At 41.5% G+C, this 21,533-nt stretch overlaps 1 protein-coding gene across 2 annotated transcripts; it reads left to right on the top strand.

Moving 5' to 3' along the window:
- The first annotated feature begins 726 nt into the window (after positions 1-726).
- On the top strand, positions 727-6,765 carry LOC125891549 (protein Daple-like). Of its 2 annotated transcripts, XM_049580914.1 has the most exons (8): positions 727-1,083; positions 1,157-1,219; positions 1,352-1,456; positions 3,695-3,799; positions 4,283-4,387; positions 6,054-6,095; positions 6,199-6,318; positions 6,406-6,765. In XM_049580914.1, the coding sequence occupies exons 1-8, from the start codon at positions 771-773 to the stop codon at positions 6,687-6,689; spliced, it is 1,137 nt and encodes a 378-aa protein (XP_049436871.1). In that variant the 5' UTR covers positions 727-770; the 3' UTR covers positions 6,690-6,765. The 2 variants fall into 2 exon arrangements, with proteins under 2 accessions (XP_049436871.1, XP_049436872.1); XM_049580915.1 differs by lacking the exon at positions 3,695-3,799.
- The last annotated feature ends 14,768 nt before the right edge of the window (positions 6,766-21,533 follow it).

The following is a 21,533-nucleotide window of genomic DNA, read 5'->3' as shown; positions in this document are numbered from 1 at the left end:
ATTTTGTCTGATTTTGTGGGAAATGGGACCTGGGGACAGGCATTGAGAATAACTATTTTAAAAAAGCTAATCTTGACAGTTTTATGTAGGTCAGTGGTTCCCATCTGGTGGGTCCAAAAGTGGGTCGTGTGTCCACTCTGCATGGACCACAGGTGACTTTCAAAAGTGTATGCCTGGCACAGAGCTTTTATTTTGAAGTGCCATTTTCTGTTGTACAGTGATTGACTAGAAGGCAGCTGCTTGACAGAGACAGCAAACTAACTCGTCGACGTGGCCAAACAAGTATGACATGTATTGATATTGTATTGATTGATATGTATTAAACTGTGTGGACCTTCAACTAATGATTACGAAAAATGCTTGACCCCGTGGCTGGACCAGTTGGGAATCACTGATGTAGAAACTCAGGGGTTTTGTAATTCGAGTGAGCACGCTGACATAATGTTTAAAAAGACGCTGCTTTTCTTTAAATAATGTAAAATAATTACAGAAGTAAGAAAAACAAACGGCCAGAATAATAAATTTAGATCGACCTTTGGAAAGGTGGCAGAACTCCACCTCTGAGTCACCGTTACTGCTCTCTCTGTTTGTGTCCTCACCCTCCTTTTATCTCCACCACCTGCCACATAACTCAAAGTTACAGGTGTGTTTTCTCACAGCTTTGGCATATCACTATCCACCTGACGCATCTGACCTTGAATACACCCATAAATGGCCGATCCCGTACACAGCTGAGCCACAGACAGCAGACACATATTTTCCAAACAAAGATGAAGATTTCCTCGGTCCTCTCACTGGTGCTGATACTCTGCTATTTCTGCAGAGCTCGGAGACACAGCGGCGACAGTAATATCTTGCTTCGTGCTCCCGATGTTGAGAGCGGGGAAGAGAGGGCTCAGACACAGAGGGCTGGGATTGAAGCTGAGGAAGGTGAACGAGAGCTGGTGCCTCAGACTGACATCTGGACTGAGCTGAGGGACCTGAGAGACATGGTGGTGGAGCAGAGAGTGGAGCTTAGGCACCTGACGACCAGAGTAACAGCTGCTGAGAGCCTGGTGGAGGCCTTGAGGAGGGAGAATACAGGTACGCTGCAGTAAAGGACACACGTTTTAACAAAGCAGATGTAGCTGAGCTTATATGCGTACTCTTGTTACAGCTTTGGAGGCCAGGATGACCGCTGCTGAGAGGTTGGTGGCGCAACTGCAGACGGAGAATGACGGTAAACACTGTGTTATCCTTTGACATTAAATTGAACAATAACTGATGTGCTTTGCGCTGAATCTCTGGCTTGTGAACCTTCACAATATGTTACATGTTAAGAACATCTTTTCTGTCGCATCTTCACTTTTAGCTCAAGATGCAGAGCTCACAGCCGTTAAGCAGCAGCTCAGCACTCTGCAGCAAAGAGTGACAGTCAGTGAGGGCCGCATGGCAGCGCTGGAGAAAGATCAAGAAGGTAAAGGCTAAGGCTTTATAATTTGTGTGAGGAATTGTGTGGTTTGCAATCTGTAACTTGAGATTTTGGTGGCTGTGCAGAACCTCAAAATACCAATCCAGGTGAATAATTTTTCTGATGTGTTTTGTGCTATGATAAAATCATAACTATTATCAAAAAAATGTATTTACTTAATGTGTTTTTGTGATAGCGTTGTCTGCTTTGTAGTTAAAAAACTTAAAACATGTTTATAACGTGTCTGTGTAGATATTTTTCAAGCAAGTTGTGAACATTTTAGCCATTAGCTATAAGGGGGCACAAGCCAGTATTCTCATTGGGCCGGTCCCAAGCCTGGATAAATGCAGAAGGTTGTGTCAAGAAGGGCATCCGACATAAAATGTGCCAAATCAAACATGCGAATCACAAATATAACTTCCATACCGGATTGGCCGAGGCCTGGGTTAAAGGGGAACTAATGTTTTTTCAACCTGGGCCCTATTTTCCCATCTACTTTTGTCTTGTGATAGGATGTTCAATATTTGACATTTCTCCAGTACGAAGCTAGGGCTGACCTGCCTGCAGCCCGTGAGCGTGCGCTATATTAAATAATAGGGCACTCAGACAGCGTCAAACAACATCAAAATACGTCCACTAAAAGTGCATTTTTTTCCACACAGATAGGCTCAGATTGTTAGTATAATTATCCGACAATATAACGGAAGGGAGAAATGAATGTCTGTGTTTACCTTTAGCTGGATTCGGACATGTTCCTCTGCCTGTTGCTGCTCCCTCTCTCTCCTCGTCCACTCTTCAGTTTCAATGAGCTCTGCATCCGTGTACGTCTGTGTACTCCGTGTTCAAATAAATACAGGCAATCATCAAATTCAAATGGCTCATCCAGATCCAGTTGGTCAAAATTGGGTAAAAATTCAGCCATGACTACTCCAATAAGAGTAACTCCTCACATTTGTCAGCTCACTCCAGCTGTAACTTCCTGCAACAACTCAAATCCCGCGAGACGTGAGATTTCCGAGCCAGGCTTTCACTCTCTGAGTGTTTTGACTTGCCAAAACAAACATGTCCGAATTTTTACCCGATTTTGACCAACTGGATCTGGATGGACCGTATTTATTTGAACATGGAGTACACGGACGTACACGGATGCAGAGCTCATTGAAACTGAAGAACGGACAAGGAGAGAGGGAGCAGTGTTACTTCGGTAGCGCATCATATACTTAAATTGCAACAGGCAGAGGAACATGTCTGAATCCAGCTAAAGGTAAACGCAGACGTTTATTTCTCCTTTCCGTTATGTTGTCAGATAATTATACTAACAATCCGAGCCTATGTGTGTGAAAAAAATGCACTTTTTGTGGACATATTTTGACGTTGTTTGACGCTGTCTGAGTGCCCTATTATTTAATATAGCATGCGCTCACGGGCTGCAGGCAGGTCAGCCCTAGCTTTGTACTGGAGAAATGTCAAATATTGAACATCCTATCACTCATTTAGACAAAAGTAGATGGGAAAATAGGGCCCAGGTTGAAAAAAACATTAGTTCCCCTTTAACAGAGACCGCCATTGGTGCTGTTGACCTACAGGGTGCCGGTGAAAATTGGACTACTGTTAGTTGAAAAAGGAGAGGAGGAAGGTGTGTCCGCAGGCAGAGGATAGGGTTAGATGGAGGCAGATGATTCGCTGTGCCGACCCCTGAAGGGCATAGCCGAAAGAAGAAGAAGCTGTAAGGTAAGGTACTTCATGGCTACAAGAGTCTGGGTTAGTTGTAGGCCTAAGAACATTTGTTACAACCTACCTCATGCACAATTTTACCACTGGGGCTAACACACACACAAACACACACACACACACACACACACACACACACACACACACAAAAAAAAAAACTTTTCAGTATCAAGTTTTTGTCATAATCCTTATTTTATAATGTTACATTTCACCCCAGGCTATGAACCTGGACTATGGGGTGAATGTCACTTTTTGTATCTGAGACCAAATCATGCATTTTCTGTTCATTGTTCTGTTACTATACTTTAATAGCAGACACATGTAACTACTTTGTACCAAATTTTTAATGCACTGGCTTTAGGAGAGCTCCAAAATACAAACAGAAATGTCAAAAGTCCACCCCCGTCTACAAACTAACTGAGGTATTTCTAGATTGAATCTGTGACTTGTAAACCTTCACAATATGTTACAATATAATGGGAAAGATCTTTTCTGTCACATTTTCACTTTTAGCTCAAGATGCAGAGATTGCAGCTAATCAGCAGCAGCTTGGCGCTCTGCAGGAAAGAGTGACAGCCAGTGAAGGCCGCGTGGCAGAGCTGGAGAAAGAGCAAGGAGGTAAAGGTTAAGGCTTTATGATGTGTGTGAGGAACTGTGTGGTTATTAATGTGTAATTTGTGATTTTAGTGGCTGTGCAGAAACCTCAAAATACCAACTGAGGTAAATCATTTTTGTCTGATGTGTTTTGTGTTATAACGTTTTTTTATAACATGTCTATGTAGCTATCTTTCATGCAAGTTGTAGGTGCTAATGTTTTATGCGTTAGCAGTAAGGTAAGCTGCTTTTTTGTATCTGAGACCAAACCATGCATTTTCTGTTTATTGCTCACTTACTACACTTTAATAGCAGACACATGTAACTACTTTGCATCACATTTTGAATGCACTGGCTCAAAGAGAGCTCAAAATACAAACAGACATGTCAAAAGTCTTAACAAGTACCCACTGCTACAAACTAACTGAGGTATTTTTACAGCGAATCTCTGAAACCTTTACAATATCATGATAAATAAAATCTTTTCTGTCACATTTTCACTTTTAGCTCAAGATGCAGAGCTCACAGCCGTTAAGCAGCAACTCGGCGCTCTGCAGCAAAGAGTGACAGCCAGCGAAGGCCGCGTGGCAGCGCTGGAGAGAGAGCAAGAAGGTAAAGGTTAAGGCTTTATAATTTGCGTGACGAATTGTGTGGTTATTAATGTGTAATTCTTGATTTTGGTGGCAGTGTAGAAACCTCTAAATACCAGTCAAAGTGAATACTTTTTGCCTGTGTTTTGGGCTATGACACTGTAGTGGAGACCGGGGATGACTGTAACATGGAATAGTTTTAACACTTTAAGTCTCTCCAGTCAGGAACAAGCTACCTGATTCACTCTGCACATGCTCACTTTAGTCTTTATTCCTTGTGAGGAAGGTTTGAGGTACAAAAGTTTTTTGTTTTTTTTTTACTTAATTTGTTTTTGTGATCAAATTGCCTGGTTTGCAGTTATCAAACCCTAAAACATGTTTATAATGTGTCTATGCTATCTATCTATCTTTCATGCAAGTTGTGAGTGCTCATATTTAAGCTAATGTTTAACCACCCCCGTCTCCCCTGTCTACAAAAACTGAGGTATTTTTGCACTAAATCTCTGCACCGCTCAGCAGAAGCTCAGCACTCTGCAGCTAACACGGACAGTCAGTAGTGCTGGAACTATACTTCACACATCCATGAGGGTTGCGAATATCTGACAGCCAAAACATCACACCATCAGACATGCCCCTTCACGAGGGGTTCTGTTTGGCAGTTTGGTTTTTGCCTTTCTGTGCAGAGAAAATGGAGAACCATGTTGTAACCATGAGTTTTGGGTACACTGCTCCCCACACTGCAACCTCGTCACATGTTGACATTTTATGGACTTTCCACGTCCAGGTACGACGTGTGAGGTACCCCGGATGCGTTGGTCGTTGATGTTCTGGGACACTGTGTCAAGCTGTCATCTTTCAAAATACACTTCTTTTTTCACAGGAAATTCAACATTTACATACAGTCTCTTTCAAACACACTACGTCAGCACAACAACGCAAATTGACGTCTTTTTTCCTTCATCAACAAACACATGTAGTTGGGTTTAGGCAACAAAAACACGTATTTAGGTTTAGGAAAAAAGAACAGGGTTTGGCTTTAGAATCTTACAGGACGTGAACACCACTCTAAGGGGTGAAGGTCGGTGTTTGTTGGACCCAACCACCACCTCTCCCGCCCTCCCCACTTCCACTTCCACTGACTTAACTTTCGTCCTTGTTCCACCGTGTATCCCTGTACACCAATGGGTGCAGTTAAAACATAACGGCAACCGGCTGTGTACCATGCCGACGTTAAAGGACACCTTTTTTTGTTGGTTTCTGACGCTGCAAGTCACTGCCCAAGCGCCAGATTTAGATGACGTCAGAATGAGACCGGGCTCTGGGAGTTTGCTGCTTGGAGAAATCCACATAGACAGTAAAAGATTGAAACATTTCCTCATCAAGATTCAACGTAAGCTCACCTCCATGTGAAAAACATGAAGCTTAACACCCACTCTCTGCACCCCGAGTTAAAACCATTGGCGCTGTCAGTACTGTGACATTGTTAACGCTGTTCCCGCTGTTAGCACTGTTAGCTGCTAGCCGTTAGCTCAGCCACCTCCATGTTGAGAGCCGTGTGCAAACAATCCCAGCTCAAACTCTGAATCATATATATTCTGTAAACATCAGATGCAGATCCTTTAAGGGTTTATGCTTTGTGTGATTCATTGTGTGCAAATGGTCATTAAATAACTGTCTTGTAATTTCAGTACAAAATGCAGCACTGCAGCAACTTGAAAATGCCAGCAAAGGTAAATTATTTTCTGTCTGTGTATTTATTTTGTGCATGTGTGAATACGTGTGTATGTTCAGACAGTAATTCAGAAATGATTGTGTTGTTTAACTGTGCCGCAGTGAGGAAAGTGGCCTTTTCTGCCTCCCTTCGGACATCTGGCGCAGGAAACATCTCAGAAAATCCACTTAGATACAGAAATGTCTTTACCAACACTGGAAACCACTACAACCCAAACACAGGTAGTCTGAATAGGCTTCTTTTATCTGAATCATTTGATTCATTGCTTCACTTCCCTCTGTTGTGATTATTTTCTGTCTGTGTTTTAGGTTACTTCACTGCACCAATAAGAGGAGTGTATTACTTCAGATTTGACGGCCATTCATCACATTCTAATCACATGATGATAATGCATCTCATCAAGAATGGACGACTCATAGTTACCGCAGCTGACCTTCCCCCGTCACCTGCAGATCTGGCGGATAATGCATCCAATGGTGCAGTGTTGCAGTTAGAAGTGGGAGATATTGTTTCGGTAAGCCTTTCTGGGGAGGTTTGGGATGACAACAACAACAGAACAACTTTTAGTGGCTTTCTGCTCTTTCCTTTGTAAGATGTTACAGCTGCCGACATGACAGTAACATGCTGGGCCCGGTTTGTGTCATTTAATCACTGTCTGTAAATTTATTAAAGAGCACTAATAACAACACAAAAATGTTTTGCTTTTTTGTTGATTAAACATGGTCAAAGTTTATAATGAGATAAACGTATGTAAAACAAATCCCTGTGAGCAAAAACCGCAGGCTTCAGACCATTCTGAATACTTTGGCTCTACTCTGACTTGACCTTGGCTACAAGATAACGTCAGATCGTGACAGATTTCTTTATATGGTCATCTGTTTCAGGCACCCTACTGCAAATGTTTACATTACATAGACTACATTGCTAACGTTACATGTAGCTACATACTAACATCAGGGCAACAAGTAATCTTGGTTGCCAATGTTGTACATTTCTGATCATATTACTGCTGGATCATGTCTTTTCTGTACTTTTAGAAAAGGCCTCTATGCTCCATCACAGTTATTTCCCCGGCTGCAATGATGGCGCAGAGATGGCGAGATGCAAGAGACCCGGAAATGCTGACTAAGCAGACTTCTTCGGGAGAGGGTCGTAAAGAGACAGGCTCTTAAACAAAGTGTTTCAGACAGAGGGTGAATATAGGTCTACACATTTTCTAGTAGAAACCCAGTATACAAGTATGAACCCAAAACTGAGCATAATAGGTCCCCTTTAAGGACAGGAGTTTTACTTTCAAGCTCTTGTGAGAGGCTTTTAAGAATCCATCCCAGGGCCAGATTTGTTTACCAGAGGGCCCCAGGGCAAAAATGAACTGTGGGCCCCCACTGACCCCTCTCTGTTTGCATTTATGTTTTGATTAATAATAAGTAAATAAGGAAATGTGCCGTTTACATACAGTCTCTTTAAAAATAAAAGCACTACGTCAGCACAACACAACGAATTGACATTTTCTCACTTCAACAAACGCACGTAGTTGGGTCTAGGCAACAAAAACGTGGTTAAATGTGGTTATAATCGTACGGGACATGAAACAAAGCTCTCCTGGATGAAAGTTAGTGTTTGTTGGACCCATCCACCACCCCTTCCACCCACCCTACTTGGACTTTCGCCACCTTAACCTTCGTTCTTGTCCCACCGCATTTCCCCCTGACGCCGCCTAGTGCCGTTAAACTATAACGGCAACCGGCCACATGTCATACCCACGTTAAAGGACAGCTTTTTTTGTCAGTGTCTGACGCTGCAAGACACTGAAGCACCAGATTTCGACGAGTTCGGAGTGAGGTGAGATGACGGCAACATTCCTGCCTTGAACAGGCAGTGTAAAAGGGGCTACAATCAAAACCATACTAGGCCTCTGTACAGATCTACAGTGCATGAGTACATGTATATGAAAGGATGGATGCTACTGTAGAGGTAACTAACCTGCACCTCATTAGTGAGAATGAGGTCAAGCTTTTTCAGACAAAGCCTTCGAACAAAGGCTCACTTTGGATAAAGGCAGACACATTACGTTATGAAGAAAAGAGGGGGAAAAAACTCAACAAATTCCTGAGATAAAAGTGGAAGAAAATGACATCTCATGAATGTGATCATTGTTTCCTTTCCTTTGGTGTTTCACATCATAAACCTCCCGGAATGCAGCTGCATCAGAGTTTGAGCTTTGACTAAATCCATTCAGACTCTTTGTTGTGCAGTCATTCAGATCGCACAGGTACACACACACACTGACACACAGTCACACACTCACACAACACCACACCTCAGTTATCAGACATCTAGCATGGCTGTGATAACCATGATCAACACACAGCCATGCTAGCTACACCTCCATTCACTGTCAGTGTCTGTGGTGAATTCTTTCTCTCTCTTTCTTCTGCTGCCCTCTACTTTCCCTGTTATTTCCCACAATGCACAGAGGCGACTATCAGCTACAATTGATCTACAAGCTATCAGATGCCCTCATGGTAAAAATTTTCACACCCTTGCCGGCAGATATATAACAGCGACACTGTGAAAACACACCGCAGGCAACATTATTCCACATCTACCACTGTGTCGGCTGTTAAGACTCCTTCTGCTTTCAGAAAGAAAAATGGAGGCTGGTATCAAGCAAGGAGCGCTCAAAGGAATAATTCAGCTGTGTTTATGGAAAGAGCCTGGAGTGCATTGGAGACGCGGCGTCTCCTTTGAATCTGATGAGGAGTTTAGATCAGACCTGCAGCTACAGTATGGCTAAGGAGCGCTGTTAGTCTGATCAAACAGCTGCCAATATGAAAAGGACTGCCATATCCTCTCAGCAGCCGGGGGCTGTGTGAAATGAATACAGCTTCTCTGGTTTCCCTCTCACAGGCACCTCTTGGGTTGGAAACATTTTTTCATAATTACATTTAATTCTATGTTGTGTCCCCACAGTGCCACTATTAAGGTTAAGGCTATAAGCTGGAGAAGCCTTTCAACGTTTGTCATCAGGGCTTTTGCTCATTTAGAGGTAGCATCATTGATCCGACTCTAAGAACACAAGAAAACACAAACCTGTTATTTTCAATATTTCCAATTATTCCCATGAATGCGGCGTGTCTTAATTGACTCTGTGTGTGATGTCGTGAGGCCCCCCCTTTGTTTTGGCAGTAGCTGATGAATCAGATGGCTTGGGAAATGGATCTCAGCTATGAGTCTTTAATGAGAGAGGGTATTCCCAATTTGAAAACCATAGTCATTGTTTCATTAAGGTAGTCTTTCATTAGTTTTTTTTTCTCCTCCCTGGGAAGCTTAAGGTGCGAAGGCTCATTGAAGCCGCGACAGTGCCGGGAAGGCTGCGTGCCTCGTCTGTCTCACTTAAAGATTTTCTGAGGGGTTCTAATGAACTGTGAATGTTTTGGTTAAAGCTGAGTTCACCACAAAGTGCTGTGTGAAGTATCTCTGATATCTAAGGGTGGAGGTTTTGTCTCCACAGTGGAGTCTCCCCCAGGGAATTTTGAGCATCAAACATTTAACGTCCTGCATTCTGGTGATTCTTTATCCACCAATTTGCGCCTTTTCTGCATCAGTTTATGGTGGAAATGTCTTTAATGTTAATGTACATATTGAGGGGCACGTGTCCCCTGCGTCCACCTCTGAAATCTACACCTATGAAGATATCAAACTGTGGGCATCTTCTTTATGGGTCAGGATTTTGCTGGTCACACCGAAAGGAAATCACTCCGAAAAACAGCCAGCAGCAGGCGTGTTAGAGAAGTTGGTGAAAGTGTACAGACACTCTCATGCCTCCACTTGCATGCATGTGTTCTCACACACACACACACACACACACACACACACGCTCTCTCACACACAGAGCAAGAGAATGACAGTAGTTCTTTTGACTTTAAAATTAAAGGACAGATTCATTATAGGATTATAAAGTCAGCGCTGGGAAAAATAGAATCGGCATTTTGTGAGATTAGTTTCAAATCTTCGCAGAGAATAACTAATTATGGGGTAATTTTTGACAGTAGCATTACAGCAGTCGCAAAGTAAATGCTAAAAATCAAGCATATTGTCCTCTTAACCTAATTTTCTGCTATATTTAGGGATATGAGATAAAGTAGGCAAAAAGTAAATAAGGACAATCTGATTACAGTAGCTTCATTTTGCTCAGCCCTGCCCTTTTATTTGCACATCTCGGGCATTACTGTTTGTTAATCATTTGTTTAGGACACCATAAAAACATAAATTCATTCTTGTAGGAGAACTTGGAAGTGTGCCATTAAAGCAGTTCATGATACAGTTGTATGCATGTGGGAGCCCCCAGTAGGTGCCATTAGTCTTCTTTTCTGTACTCCAAAAACATGTTTGGTGCAGGCTAAGGCCCCAAGGCGAGCTGAGAGTAAATGTGCATTCCTTTCTGCCTGATTTAAAAGAGAAGTCTCATCTTTTTTTATGCACTTAGTTGATCAGAGATGAGCAGGAGGCATTCCTTCATCAAAATCATGACTATAAAGAAATAGACGTCATGCGACCTTTCTGAATGTGCCTTAAATGCTGATTTCTTGAAGTTTCAGAAGTTCAAAAAAAAGTGAGAGGAGTCTAAGCGTCAAGAGATGGAAGATAAGAGCTGATTTTAGATGTAGTTTAAGACACAGCCCAGTCTACGAGATTTCTTTGGCAGCAAATAAAGCTGTGTTTTCTATCTCACACATGACGTTATTGCATGTAGCAGAACATCGTGCGGTAATACAAAAGATCCTGGCACCAAATGTACATATCTTCCCGCCGCTGCCCCGTTTGAACTGTGTTAAAGCCAGGGTGCAAGCAACAAACACACAAAGAACCACACACACATGCCGAGACTCATGCACAAGCACAGGTATGCACACAGAGGGCAGCTCTGAGCCAACAATTCAGTGAGAAAGAAAGCCCTGCACCGAGGCCAGAGCCTGCAGATGCATATCTACTCAGAACCCTGAAAACACCTGATTGTTCTCTGATTCAAATCCTGAACACTGTAGTTGACCAGACAACAGATGGGCTGCACAGGCAAGGACACACAGGAATGTTTTTACTTGCTTAAGCTTTGAGTCATATTCAAATCCCATGAAATAAGCTGCATTATTAGTTAGTTTTATGATGGTTTTCTTTGCACATGAAGGACAATATCAAGGTTCAGCTACATGAAAGGCTGTTGTTAATCACTATACATATTATAGTTTTTGATAGTATAAGTTTGTGCAGTTGTTTTGGGTTACAGTAGAGCCTTAAAATAGAGCCAGTTTTACTGATGTGAGATGCCTGAAACAGTCGGGCTCAGCCGGTATCATCCAGTTTCAGACCTGCTGTTGTGGACCTGCAGTTGTGCTCAAACCCTGGTCACTGTAGATAAGGAAATTAAAAGCAGCAGCACTTCTACACAAGCAGAAGCACCAATGTCCATAATCTCCAGGTAAGGAGAGGAACAGCTTCTGTAATTTTGAGGACAGTGTTTTTCTGAACTGATTAGACATTTTCTTCAGGATTCTGAGAAAAGTTTTCATGCAAAAAAAATAAATCTGCTCTTGTTTTCTGAATTAATGAAGTAATGATCTTGTAAATTCTCATTTTTCTGAATTAACGGTTAATTATTATCTTGTTAATTCACGAGAACAGACACCACCTAATAAGATTATTATTTTGGTAATTTGTCTTAATTAACGAAATTATTACCTCGTTAATTCAGAAAAACAAGTTGAATTTTTTTTCCATGAAAGCCCTAAAAATTGTGACATAATGATCTCATTAATTAAAAATTGAGTTTATTTGTCCAAATTAAAAGTTAAGTGACGGAATTAAGTGGCGAAAATAAATTCCTGCTGTAATGCTCATTTCCTGCAGGTGGTGCAAATTATAATAACAATTGAAGGAAGAGTGCAACATTTTGGGAATGGTGCATATTTGCTTTCTTGCTGTGGGTTACATTATTGTTATTGATATTTAGCAGTTACTATAGTCACTATGATGCTACGTGTACAAACGGGTGTTTTTGGATTGGAGGGGTCACGCCCCTTCCCAGCCTTGGACACTTCATGGTTGTGCCACTAGGCGGCTTTCACTTGTGGGCTCTCTGCTTCCTGATTTCAAACCAGACCAACATGGCAGCTTGTTCGGAAATTTTTTCTTATAAAAAATTGTTCATTGAAATGTGTTTCTGAAAACATCTGAGATGAGGCTTAAGGTATGCAGTTGCTGAGTCTGTCTCAATTTTAGATCAACAATGGTTAGGTAAAGACTTTTGGGGGGGGATTGTCACAGTGTGGCGACTTGCACCGGACCAAACCGATGAATGGGAAGCATGGAAATGAAGGATCACTGGACTCGTAGCATGAGGTTGCTTGGCAAAACGTGGGGACTGGCTCCAGGGAGTGACTGCGTCCGCCAAGAAATAGTCCTGTCCATAGACCCTCTTTTAAGCAAAGTGTTGGTTTTACCCTTTTGCATGTTTGTTGTACGAAATATTATATAATGAGTTAATTAGGGAACTTAAGAAGTGTCGTTAGGCGGTTTTGTTGTTACCTTTGGTGCCAGGCTCACTGTTTGCCCTATTTTCAGTTTTTGTGCTAAGCTAGGCTAACCAGCTGCTGACTGTAGCTCCATATTCATCATACAGACATTAAAGTGTTATCAATCTTCTCATCTAACTCTCTCAATCTTCTCATCTAACTCTCGTCAAGAAGGAGAATAAGCCTGTCTCCCAAAATGTGAATGTCTTCCTTTAATGTCTTTGCGTTTGGATGGGGACAGAGTAGAGAATCAGCAGCCTGCTGGATGTGAATGAGCATCTTTGTGAGTTTGTGAATAAGTTACAACCCACTTCTGTGAGGTGCTTTGCAACCCCCCCCCCCCCAAAAAAGAAAGACTAAAATAAATAAATGAATACAAGCGATTACGTAGTCTTATTTACTTTGGCGTGGTGCTTATCTACCTTGATGACATTTCTTTCATGAAACAGCAGTTGGGTGGCCTGTAAAGGTTTCTGAGAGTCAAAACCTGGGTGTACAACTGTGACTATCTACTGTTTGTCAATCTCAGTCAGGCTTTGAAGTTGATGTTCAGGAAACATTGTGTTTATTATCTTATGTTAGTCCCTGACATTCAAATCAAGTGACCTTGTTGTGTTTGAGGTAGATTTATGACAGGCATAGATCTTTCACTACCCTCAATGGATTTATGTCATCCCTGACACAAGGAGTTGTGTTTGGTCTGGATGAAAAAAAAAATGCTCGTGCCTAATCTGGTGACTAAATTGTCTTCCAGGTGCAATGACAAAAACTCATGCCTGTGCACTTTCTTCCTGTTCTATTGACATTTAACAACGTGGCCTTTTCCCTTTTTGCACGGCAGTCTATTCAGCCAGTTTCGAGCTTCCTCCTTACTTGAGTATTTTTACCTGCAGGGCTGTGTTTTCAGTGTTTTCGCTCTACTCTGCCTCATTGACTCTAATATGGGCTTCCTGAATGGGTTATCTTCAGACTTGTTCTCACAGGAGCTGATGACTCAAAATGATTTCAAAGATGCATGATGAGAATGCAGATCTTTGTGGTCTGAAACAACTGGATTTGTTGTGATTTATCCTACAGACCTTAATCAAAACTTCAAAGACAGTTAAATGTAGCAAACATGGAACACAGAAGCCTACAGAAAACGGCGAGGCAGCTGTGTTTCTCTCTTCTGTGCTTTGTGCAGATTAGATGCCCCGGGGTCCTGAGGCAAGTGTTCGCCAGTCCACACCCAGTCACGTTCCCTCCACATCAGATCAGTTATGCAAACAACAAAAGCCTCTGACGACAACTGGATTATTATGGAAAATGAAATGAGTGACTCCAGAGCAAAATGGCAAAGGCTCTGAAATTTACACTGTCAAAAATATATTGGTATAAGTTAATAAATGATTGTTTTTAGTCAAGCTAACAGGGGCTTTAGATGCTGTTTTGTCAGTTGCCACCAATTTGGTCCAGACTGAAATATTTAAACAACAATTTGATGGATTTCCATGAGATTTTGTGCATAAATGAAAGGTCCCCAGTTGGTAAAGCTCTCTAATTTTGGTCAACCCCTGAACGTCCCTGTGGCACCACCATGGGGTCGACATTTGCAGTGAAATGTTGGATGGACTGCCATGAAATGGTGTCCCAACACAATGAGCTGTGATCCCTTTGGTGATCATGGATGTAATAAGAAACCTGGATACAGCACTGAAAACAGGACCCAGTTCAGTCCTATGAAAATTGCTCAGTGGTGCATGGAGCCAAAAAGGCTCAATTTTTGTGGTCTGAAAGTACCCGGATCTTCCACACTGTGGGGCCCATAGTGCAAGCACATTAGACACTTACAGCTGTCGAGCCATAACTGCCAAGTGCCACCAGCCGAGTGATTGAGAGGGGGTTGTGACGCTTATAAAAATTTATCCACTGATTTACAGATGTGTCATTCCCAGTGTAAGCCTATGGGGAAAAGTATTTTTGGGCCCAAAGGCATCATGTCACAGACCTCGGAAATTGCAGTACCACTGTTTGGCCACTACAAAAATTGGCTTCAAAGCCTGGCACACCTTCTGGGGGCCTGTTAATTATCCCTTGACTTTTCATTTTGCGCCATCATCAGGTCAAAAATGTAATTTATCCAACACTCTGACCAACTACCTTTGCCATTCCCATCAGCATCAGCTGTACTTTGTGTTGAGTGTTAAAGGGGATGTATTAAGCTATTTCCTTATTCCTTACGTCATTAATATCATCTTACAGCATTTGATGTTTGTTTTAAACATGCCCAGAGTTTCAAATAATGAAGTAAACATATGTCAAAGTAATCCCTGTGAGCAAACACCTCAGGCAGACAAATTTCTTTATATAGTCTTCTGCTCCAGGTACGATACTGAACGTGTTTACATTACATACACTGCTACATATGGCTACATGCTAACATCAGGGAAACATGTAATCTTGGTTGCCAGTATTAAATTCTCCCCAATTTTTGATTTTATTCCCACTGGATCACATGCGGTTGTGTTTAAAAGCTTTAATTGTGATTTCAAACGAGAGAGAGTGACACTATACACAGTCATTTCCCAGCTGCAAGTACACTGCTGCATGTAGCTACATGCTAATGTTAGGAAAACATATAATCTTACTTGCTGATGTTGCTGGTTAATTTCTCCGTATCTTTGAATCATATTCCTGATGAAACATGTCTGATTGTGTTGAGAAGCTTTTCTTTCACAGTTAAAAAATTATGGCTAGTCATTCATCAGCTGCAATGACGCTGCACAGATGCTGAGATGCAGACAATCCAGGAACACTGACCAACTGGAGCAGACTGGGGTTTTTCAGGAGAGGGGCTTAGAGAGACAGGCAATAAAATGGTGCGTGCCAGACAGAGGGTTAATGCAGGTGTTCCAGCACAGACAGATGAGGAAAAGCATGTAAACAGGTTCTAATAGAAACCCAATATGCAAGTATGAACCTGAAAATGAGCATAATAGGTCCTCTAATAGCAAACGTTAGCATGCTAATAGATTAAACTCAGATGGTGAACTTTGTGAATATTTTACCCACTAAACATTAATGTGTTAACACTGTCACTGAGAGCACGTTTACAGGGTGACCTTAGGATTTAGTTTAAAGTTCTGCTATGCTGAAGTCGGCCTACAGACACAATTGCAAGCATGCCTGTCAGCTCTAAGTCTTGTTCGCAGTATCCTTCACATAAACATGCCTTGTTTTGTGTCCCTAACTGCACTAATTAATCTGCAATAATCTATCTGTAGTCAAAAACATTGGAGGTGTGGCTTCATACCTGACATCTCATCAGCTGGTGCAAGGCATTCCTCACAAACTGCTCGGCTCTCACAGCCAACCAGCTACGGAATGCATGCTGTCTACTCTAAGTGGATTTGAGTGAGGGTAATAAATTTTCGGTGGGTGAGCAATGGGCAGAGTTGTATAATGATGAAGAGTTGAGGCTTGCCTTGGAAGAAACAATGTCACCCAAGTAATGAGCTGGCTTCAAGTGTTTGTTATTTCAAAAGGCATTTTTCCTCTTCAGGGTGCAATCGTCATACAGTTGTGGACTGTGCTGTGGCATGTTGTACTCAAAGGAAAACGTGGCGAGGGATTTGTTATTGGCATTCCCAAAAATACAGTCAGTCTATCAAAAAACACGCCCAGAATCCAAAAATAGTACAGCTGGATATGAAGTGGGAACATAATGTTATTTGAGAGATTAGCGTCACATATCTTAGCAATGTATCCTTATGCAACGGCTTGTACGATATCTAACAAATAAGTGCCCCATGAATGACATCACATACTTAATGTAAAGTCACGTAGGTTGGTGCTAGGCAATTAAAGTTACATAGGTTACATTTTGTGAAAGGGATAGTAGTTGGACATTTTAAAGTTACATGTTAGGGTTAAGGCAAGACAAGTTACACAGTTTAGGTTTAGAAAAGAAACATTGTTGGGCCTTGTAAACTTATGTAGGTTAGGTTTATGCACGTAAAGGTAGGTAGGTTATGTTTCTGCAAGTAAAGTTGTTTAGGTTAGGTTTAGGCAAGGAAGGTTACGTTTAGGAAAAGAAACATGGTCGGGCGACATGACGTTTTGTAAGTTAGGTTCCTACAAATTAAGTTACATGTTGGGTTTAGGCAAGTAAAGTTTCGAAGGTTAGGTTTAGGAAAAGAAACATGGTTCGGCATCATGAACTTATGTAGGTTAGGTTTAGGCAAGGAAGGTTACATAGATTAGGTTTAAGATAAGAAACACGGTTGGGCGTCATGACGTTATGGAGGTTGGGTTCATGCAAGTAAAGTTATGAATGTTAAGTTTAGGCTAGTAAAGTTATGAAGGTTAGTTTTAGGGAAAGAAACATGATTGGGCATCATGACATTATGTAGGTAAGGTTCATGCAAATAAATGTACATGTTAGGTTTAGGTAAGTAAAGTTATGAGAATTAGGTTTAGGAAAGGAAACATCGTTGGGCATCATGAAGTTCTGTAGGTTAGGTTCATGCAAGTTAAGCTACATGTTAGGTTTAGGCAAATGAAGCTCGGTGAACCTAATCTAATCGCCAAAGACTTTCCACATTTTAATTCTTATGTGCATGTTAATAAATATTCTTTTCTATTATAAAAAACTAGTTTCTCCTGATTGAAGTAACGTTACAAAGGGTAGGTTTATGCAAAGAATGTTTACATAGATTAGGTTTAGGAAAACAAACATTGTGGGACATGATGGAGTTTATGTAGGTTAGGCCTAGGCAAGTAAAGTTGCATGTTAGGTTTGAGGTTAGTAAAGTTACATAAGCCCCTTTTATACTGCCAGATTTTCTGCGAATGTTGGGCCATTTTGCCGGCGAGCTGCGAGCGTTTAGACACACAGAGCTGGATTGGAGAGTTGATCTGAGGTGCCCAAATTTCTGCCTCGTAGGGTAGTCTTATTGGCGGAACCCTTTTAGTTTAAAAAGACCGAGGCAGCCTTCCCCAATGGGTGGAGCTGTTGAAGACTTGTGGGAGGAGCTGTTGATGACGCCGCATGCGCGACCCACTGGTGGTGGATAAACAGGAAACAGCTGATAGCAGGAATTAACCAGTAGGTAGTAGCAGAGATATTGGATAAAGGAGATACCCCACCGTAGGCTTATCCAATGTAAAGAAAACGGTTACTCTTCCTGTCTCCTAAGTGGGCGTGGTTAGCTCTCCCTCCAATCAGAGCCTGTTCCCCCTCCCTTTGTCTTTTATACTGCCAATGCTGAAAGAAGACTAATTGGGCATTTCTGCAAATTTGCACAATTCCTATCTAAAAGGGGCTATAGATTCGATTAAGAGAAGGAAACATGGTTGAATGTGATGAAGTTATGTAGGTTAGGTTTAGGCAAATAAAGTTACATGGGTTAGGTGTGGGAAAAGAACCATGGTGACAATGTACCTTAAACTGGCTAAAAGTTCACCTGGTTTTACACAGGATCCAATCCCTGGTCTCCTGGGGGAAAGTCCTGGGTTGTTTGACTCATTCACTGTCCAAACGTGCCACCCTAGATGTACTTCAGGTCTTTATACTACTTCATTCTTTAGTCCCATCATCGCAGAATGTTATTGCATCCTTCCTCATTTTTTGGGTTGTATACAAATTCCTGGCTCATGATTATGTTGGTTATATACAAATAGTGGTGCATTACTTTTTGTAGGTATATATATGAACATTGAGTGAGAACAGCCTGATCTAAGCACCAATATTTACTGATTTTGGGTCTTGCATAAATACCTCACCTCTCCTGGATAAATTCAATAGTTCCAGTGGCTTATGTTCACATTCCTCCAAAAATTATAAATAATAATGCATTTAGCCCTGTGATCACTATAAACTATCAAAATAGAGGAGTCCAGTTATTGTACTTTTCTTGCCATAATTTCTGAGGACAGTAAATTTCTATTTTGGCCAGCCAAGTGCTGGCGATTTAAAATACCTAATCTGTTTGTTGCACTCACCTTTGCTAGACTTTAACTTACTGGAAACAAAACTGTTCTTTTAGGCTCGAAGCATTTCTTCTTTCCGATCGTGGATCCTTTAAGAATCAAGATAAGATGTTCCAGCGCACAAGAACAGGCAGGAACCACCACATGCGGTGACGTTATGACGTGACAACAGGTATGCCTTAAACAAACTTGCAAACCCAGCTGTTTTCATAAGTCAGATGAGGATAAACATCGATCGACAAACAAACGTGTTTACTACATTTTAATTAGCAGTTGTGAATGTCATGAGCAACTGCCAAATCCATATTTTAGTCTCCCACAGTGTGCACGGGCACTTATCCTTCCTGTAAAACAGAAGACAAGTCAACTTACCTAAACACCTGGGGCTATTTAAAGCACACAGCTGCATTTTGGCACGTTCCCTGCACTATACGCCTGTTGACTGTTACCACTTGATTAGTTGATTATAGCATGAGGCGCACTTTGTGACTGTTTGTACAATCAGACAAGTGTGAAACAACACGAGTTTCTCCTACCGTAAGACACTCTGTTTACCTAAGCCAGAAAGTCATCAGGCAGCGTGTTGACTGTTTCTCTTGCTTTTACCAGCAGCAAGCATCTGGAGTTTTGATGTTAAACCATTGTGTTCCTGGGTGTTAATGTAGGAGGATTAACCTGCCATCGTGGCAGCCCCCATATTGCCGTTTTCCTCCACATGAAAAGAAGCTTCCATGTGCAAATACAGTTATGCAGGTTGGCACAGAACTCTGGAGGAATGTGCTGCTCTTCTTTTTATTGAATGCATAAATTCAGGAAGTCCAAACATTGGCCGACAGTGCTCACTACCCAGGAGAATTCTCAGAAAGCATGTTACCAAATGTAAATGTGCGCACTCAGTCAATCCTACTCATCCATGCTGGGATGATACAGTGCCTCTGTCAGTGTGGCCCTCTCAGATGGAATTACTGTCATAGTAGGCATGATGACTCTCTTCAGGTGATAAAAGAGGTGTTGATACAGAAGCATCTGGCAGGCCTCTGAGCTCCAGACAGATTCTGCTCTCACCCAAATCTATCAAACCACAGACAGCATCTGTTTGGGCTGTAGCCTAGTTAGCCGATATTGTGAATTGCAATTAGCTTGTTTCTTGTGCAGAACAAAATACTGATTTTGTTGACACAACTTAGATAAATCACAAATTCCCCCCTGGTGAGGAGGGTTTGTACTCACCTAAGCCTTCTTCATCATCTCCTCCACAGCTCTGAAACTGCAGGGTTTTTCCTGAATATGTTGCCCAAGGCTTGCTTTCGAAAGGTTTTGATTGATCACCAGGATTTAGGGAGGAATCTCGCACAATTTAACACAAATCATGAAAGACTTTGAGAATAAACCACGAGGATGCTTGTTGCCAGTAGCGTTTAGACTTTTACACTGTTTTGAAACAGTCTGCAGCGGTGCGGCCGGTCTCATTCGGGACGTTGACAGATCTGTTAATTGAGATCTGACTGATGATGGTTTGTAAATTTTACTGACTCTCTTGTGTACTTTATATCAAAGGAAGGCTGACAGCCAGTTTGATTTCTATGTCAGATTAAACTTGTTAAGATCTTCTCAGTTTTGGTATCAAACAGACGGGCAACACAAAGAGGTGGCCGTTCACGTAAACGCAAATCTATCACTGTTTTTCCTGCATGACAGTGTTGCCTTTTCTCAATCAACACACACACACACACACACACACACACACACACACACACACATATACATGCAGAGACACTTCTTCTGTCTCTGATGTGGCCGAAACCCCAGAGGGACCAAAGCCATTTTTCATGTAATTACAGAAAACCTGCCTGACTGGCTTTGAGGCAGCTTGTGAGAGGAGGAACTGAGTCTTTCTTACACTGTACAGTACATCGAACCAGTTACTATTAGCAAATGGTAATTTAACTTGTTTTACTCTCAGTCGTCGGTCCAAGTTTGTCAGGCTCATCTAAGAGTTGTTGCACAGAAGGTGTGTCACAGTAAGCGGTCTGGTTTAGCAGCACAAGGCTGACATGTGTACAGGCGACATAAATCAACTCCTGCTACTGTTCTTGTACTTAAAGCTAGAGTTGGTAGACTTTTATGAAAATAACACGAGACAGATAATCTGTGAAAAAATAATCATTCCCCTCCTCCTCTTTCTAATGCTTCAGTCGGGCCCGTGGGTTGGAGAGGCCCATAGAGAGAGCAGGCCCCTTCAACAATGTGTTGAGCAGAAAACGGGCCCTTGTGAGTGATTCAGATTACCACCTCAGAAATACATCCATTTTAAAAGAAGAACTCATGTTTAAAGAAAAGGTGCCATCTGCTACATAGGCCTTCTGCAAAGCAAACCCATCTACATCATGGTTTCCAGTCAGTTGCAATCTGTAACAAAATGATATGTTTATTCTACAAAAACGACAATTTTTTTGCCTCAAAGGCGTTATTACACTGAACGCTGCACTGAAATCACACATTCAGTAATATTCAATATTTATGCTCACATTGTGTGCAATAACTCGTTTATTTATTTTTTGTGCAAATAATTTGAACTTATTTTATGTTCACAGCATATGTTGATACTGTTTGTGTGTGCTTGTGTGTGTTTGTGTGTGCATATGTGTGTGCGTGTGCAGTGTGTGTGTTTTCAGAGTATGAATGAATGATATTTTATCCCCTCCTTTACTGTTTATTACTTTTAAATGAGTTCAGTTTTATTCTGTGCAGTGAATTTCCTTGCATTCTTTTACAATGATAATAAAAGGAATTGAATTATACTGAATTTAAAAAAAATAACCATAAAAAACTATTCAATTAAAATAGTAATTTCTAATTTTGTTTGGTGTTTTTATCAAATACAGATTAGCAAT

Source organism: Epinephelus fuscoguttatus, linkage group LG7 (genome assembly GCF_011397635.1).
Source record: "Epinephelus fuscoguttatus linkage group LG7, E.fuscoguttatus.final_Chr_v1".
Taxonomy (NCBI): Eukaryota; Metazoa; Chordata; class Actinopteri; order Perciformes; family Serranidae; genus Epinephelus; species Epinephelus fuscoguttatus.
The sequence above is the reverse complement of the archived record's forward strand: the minus strand, read 5'-3'. Positions and strand labels throughout refer to the sequence as shown.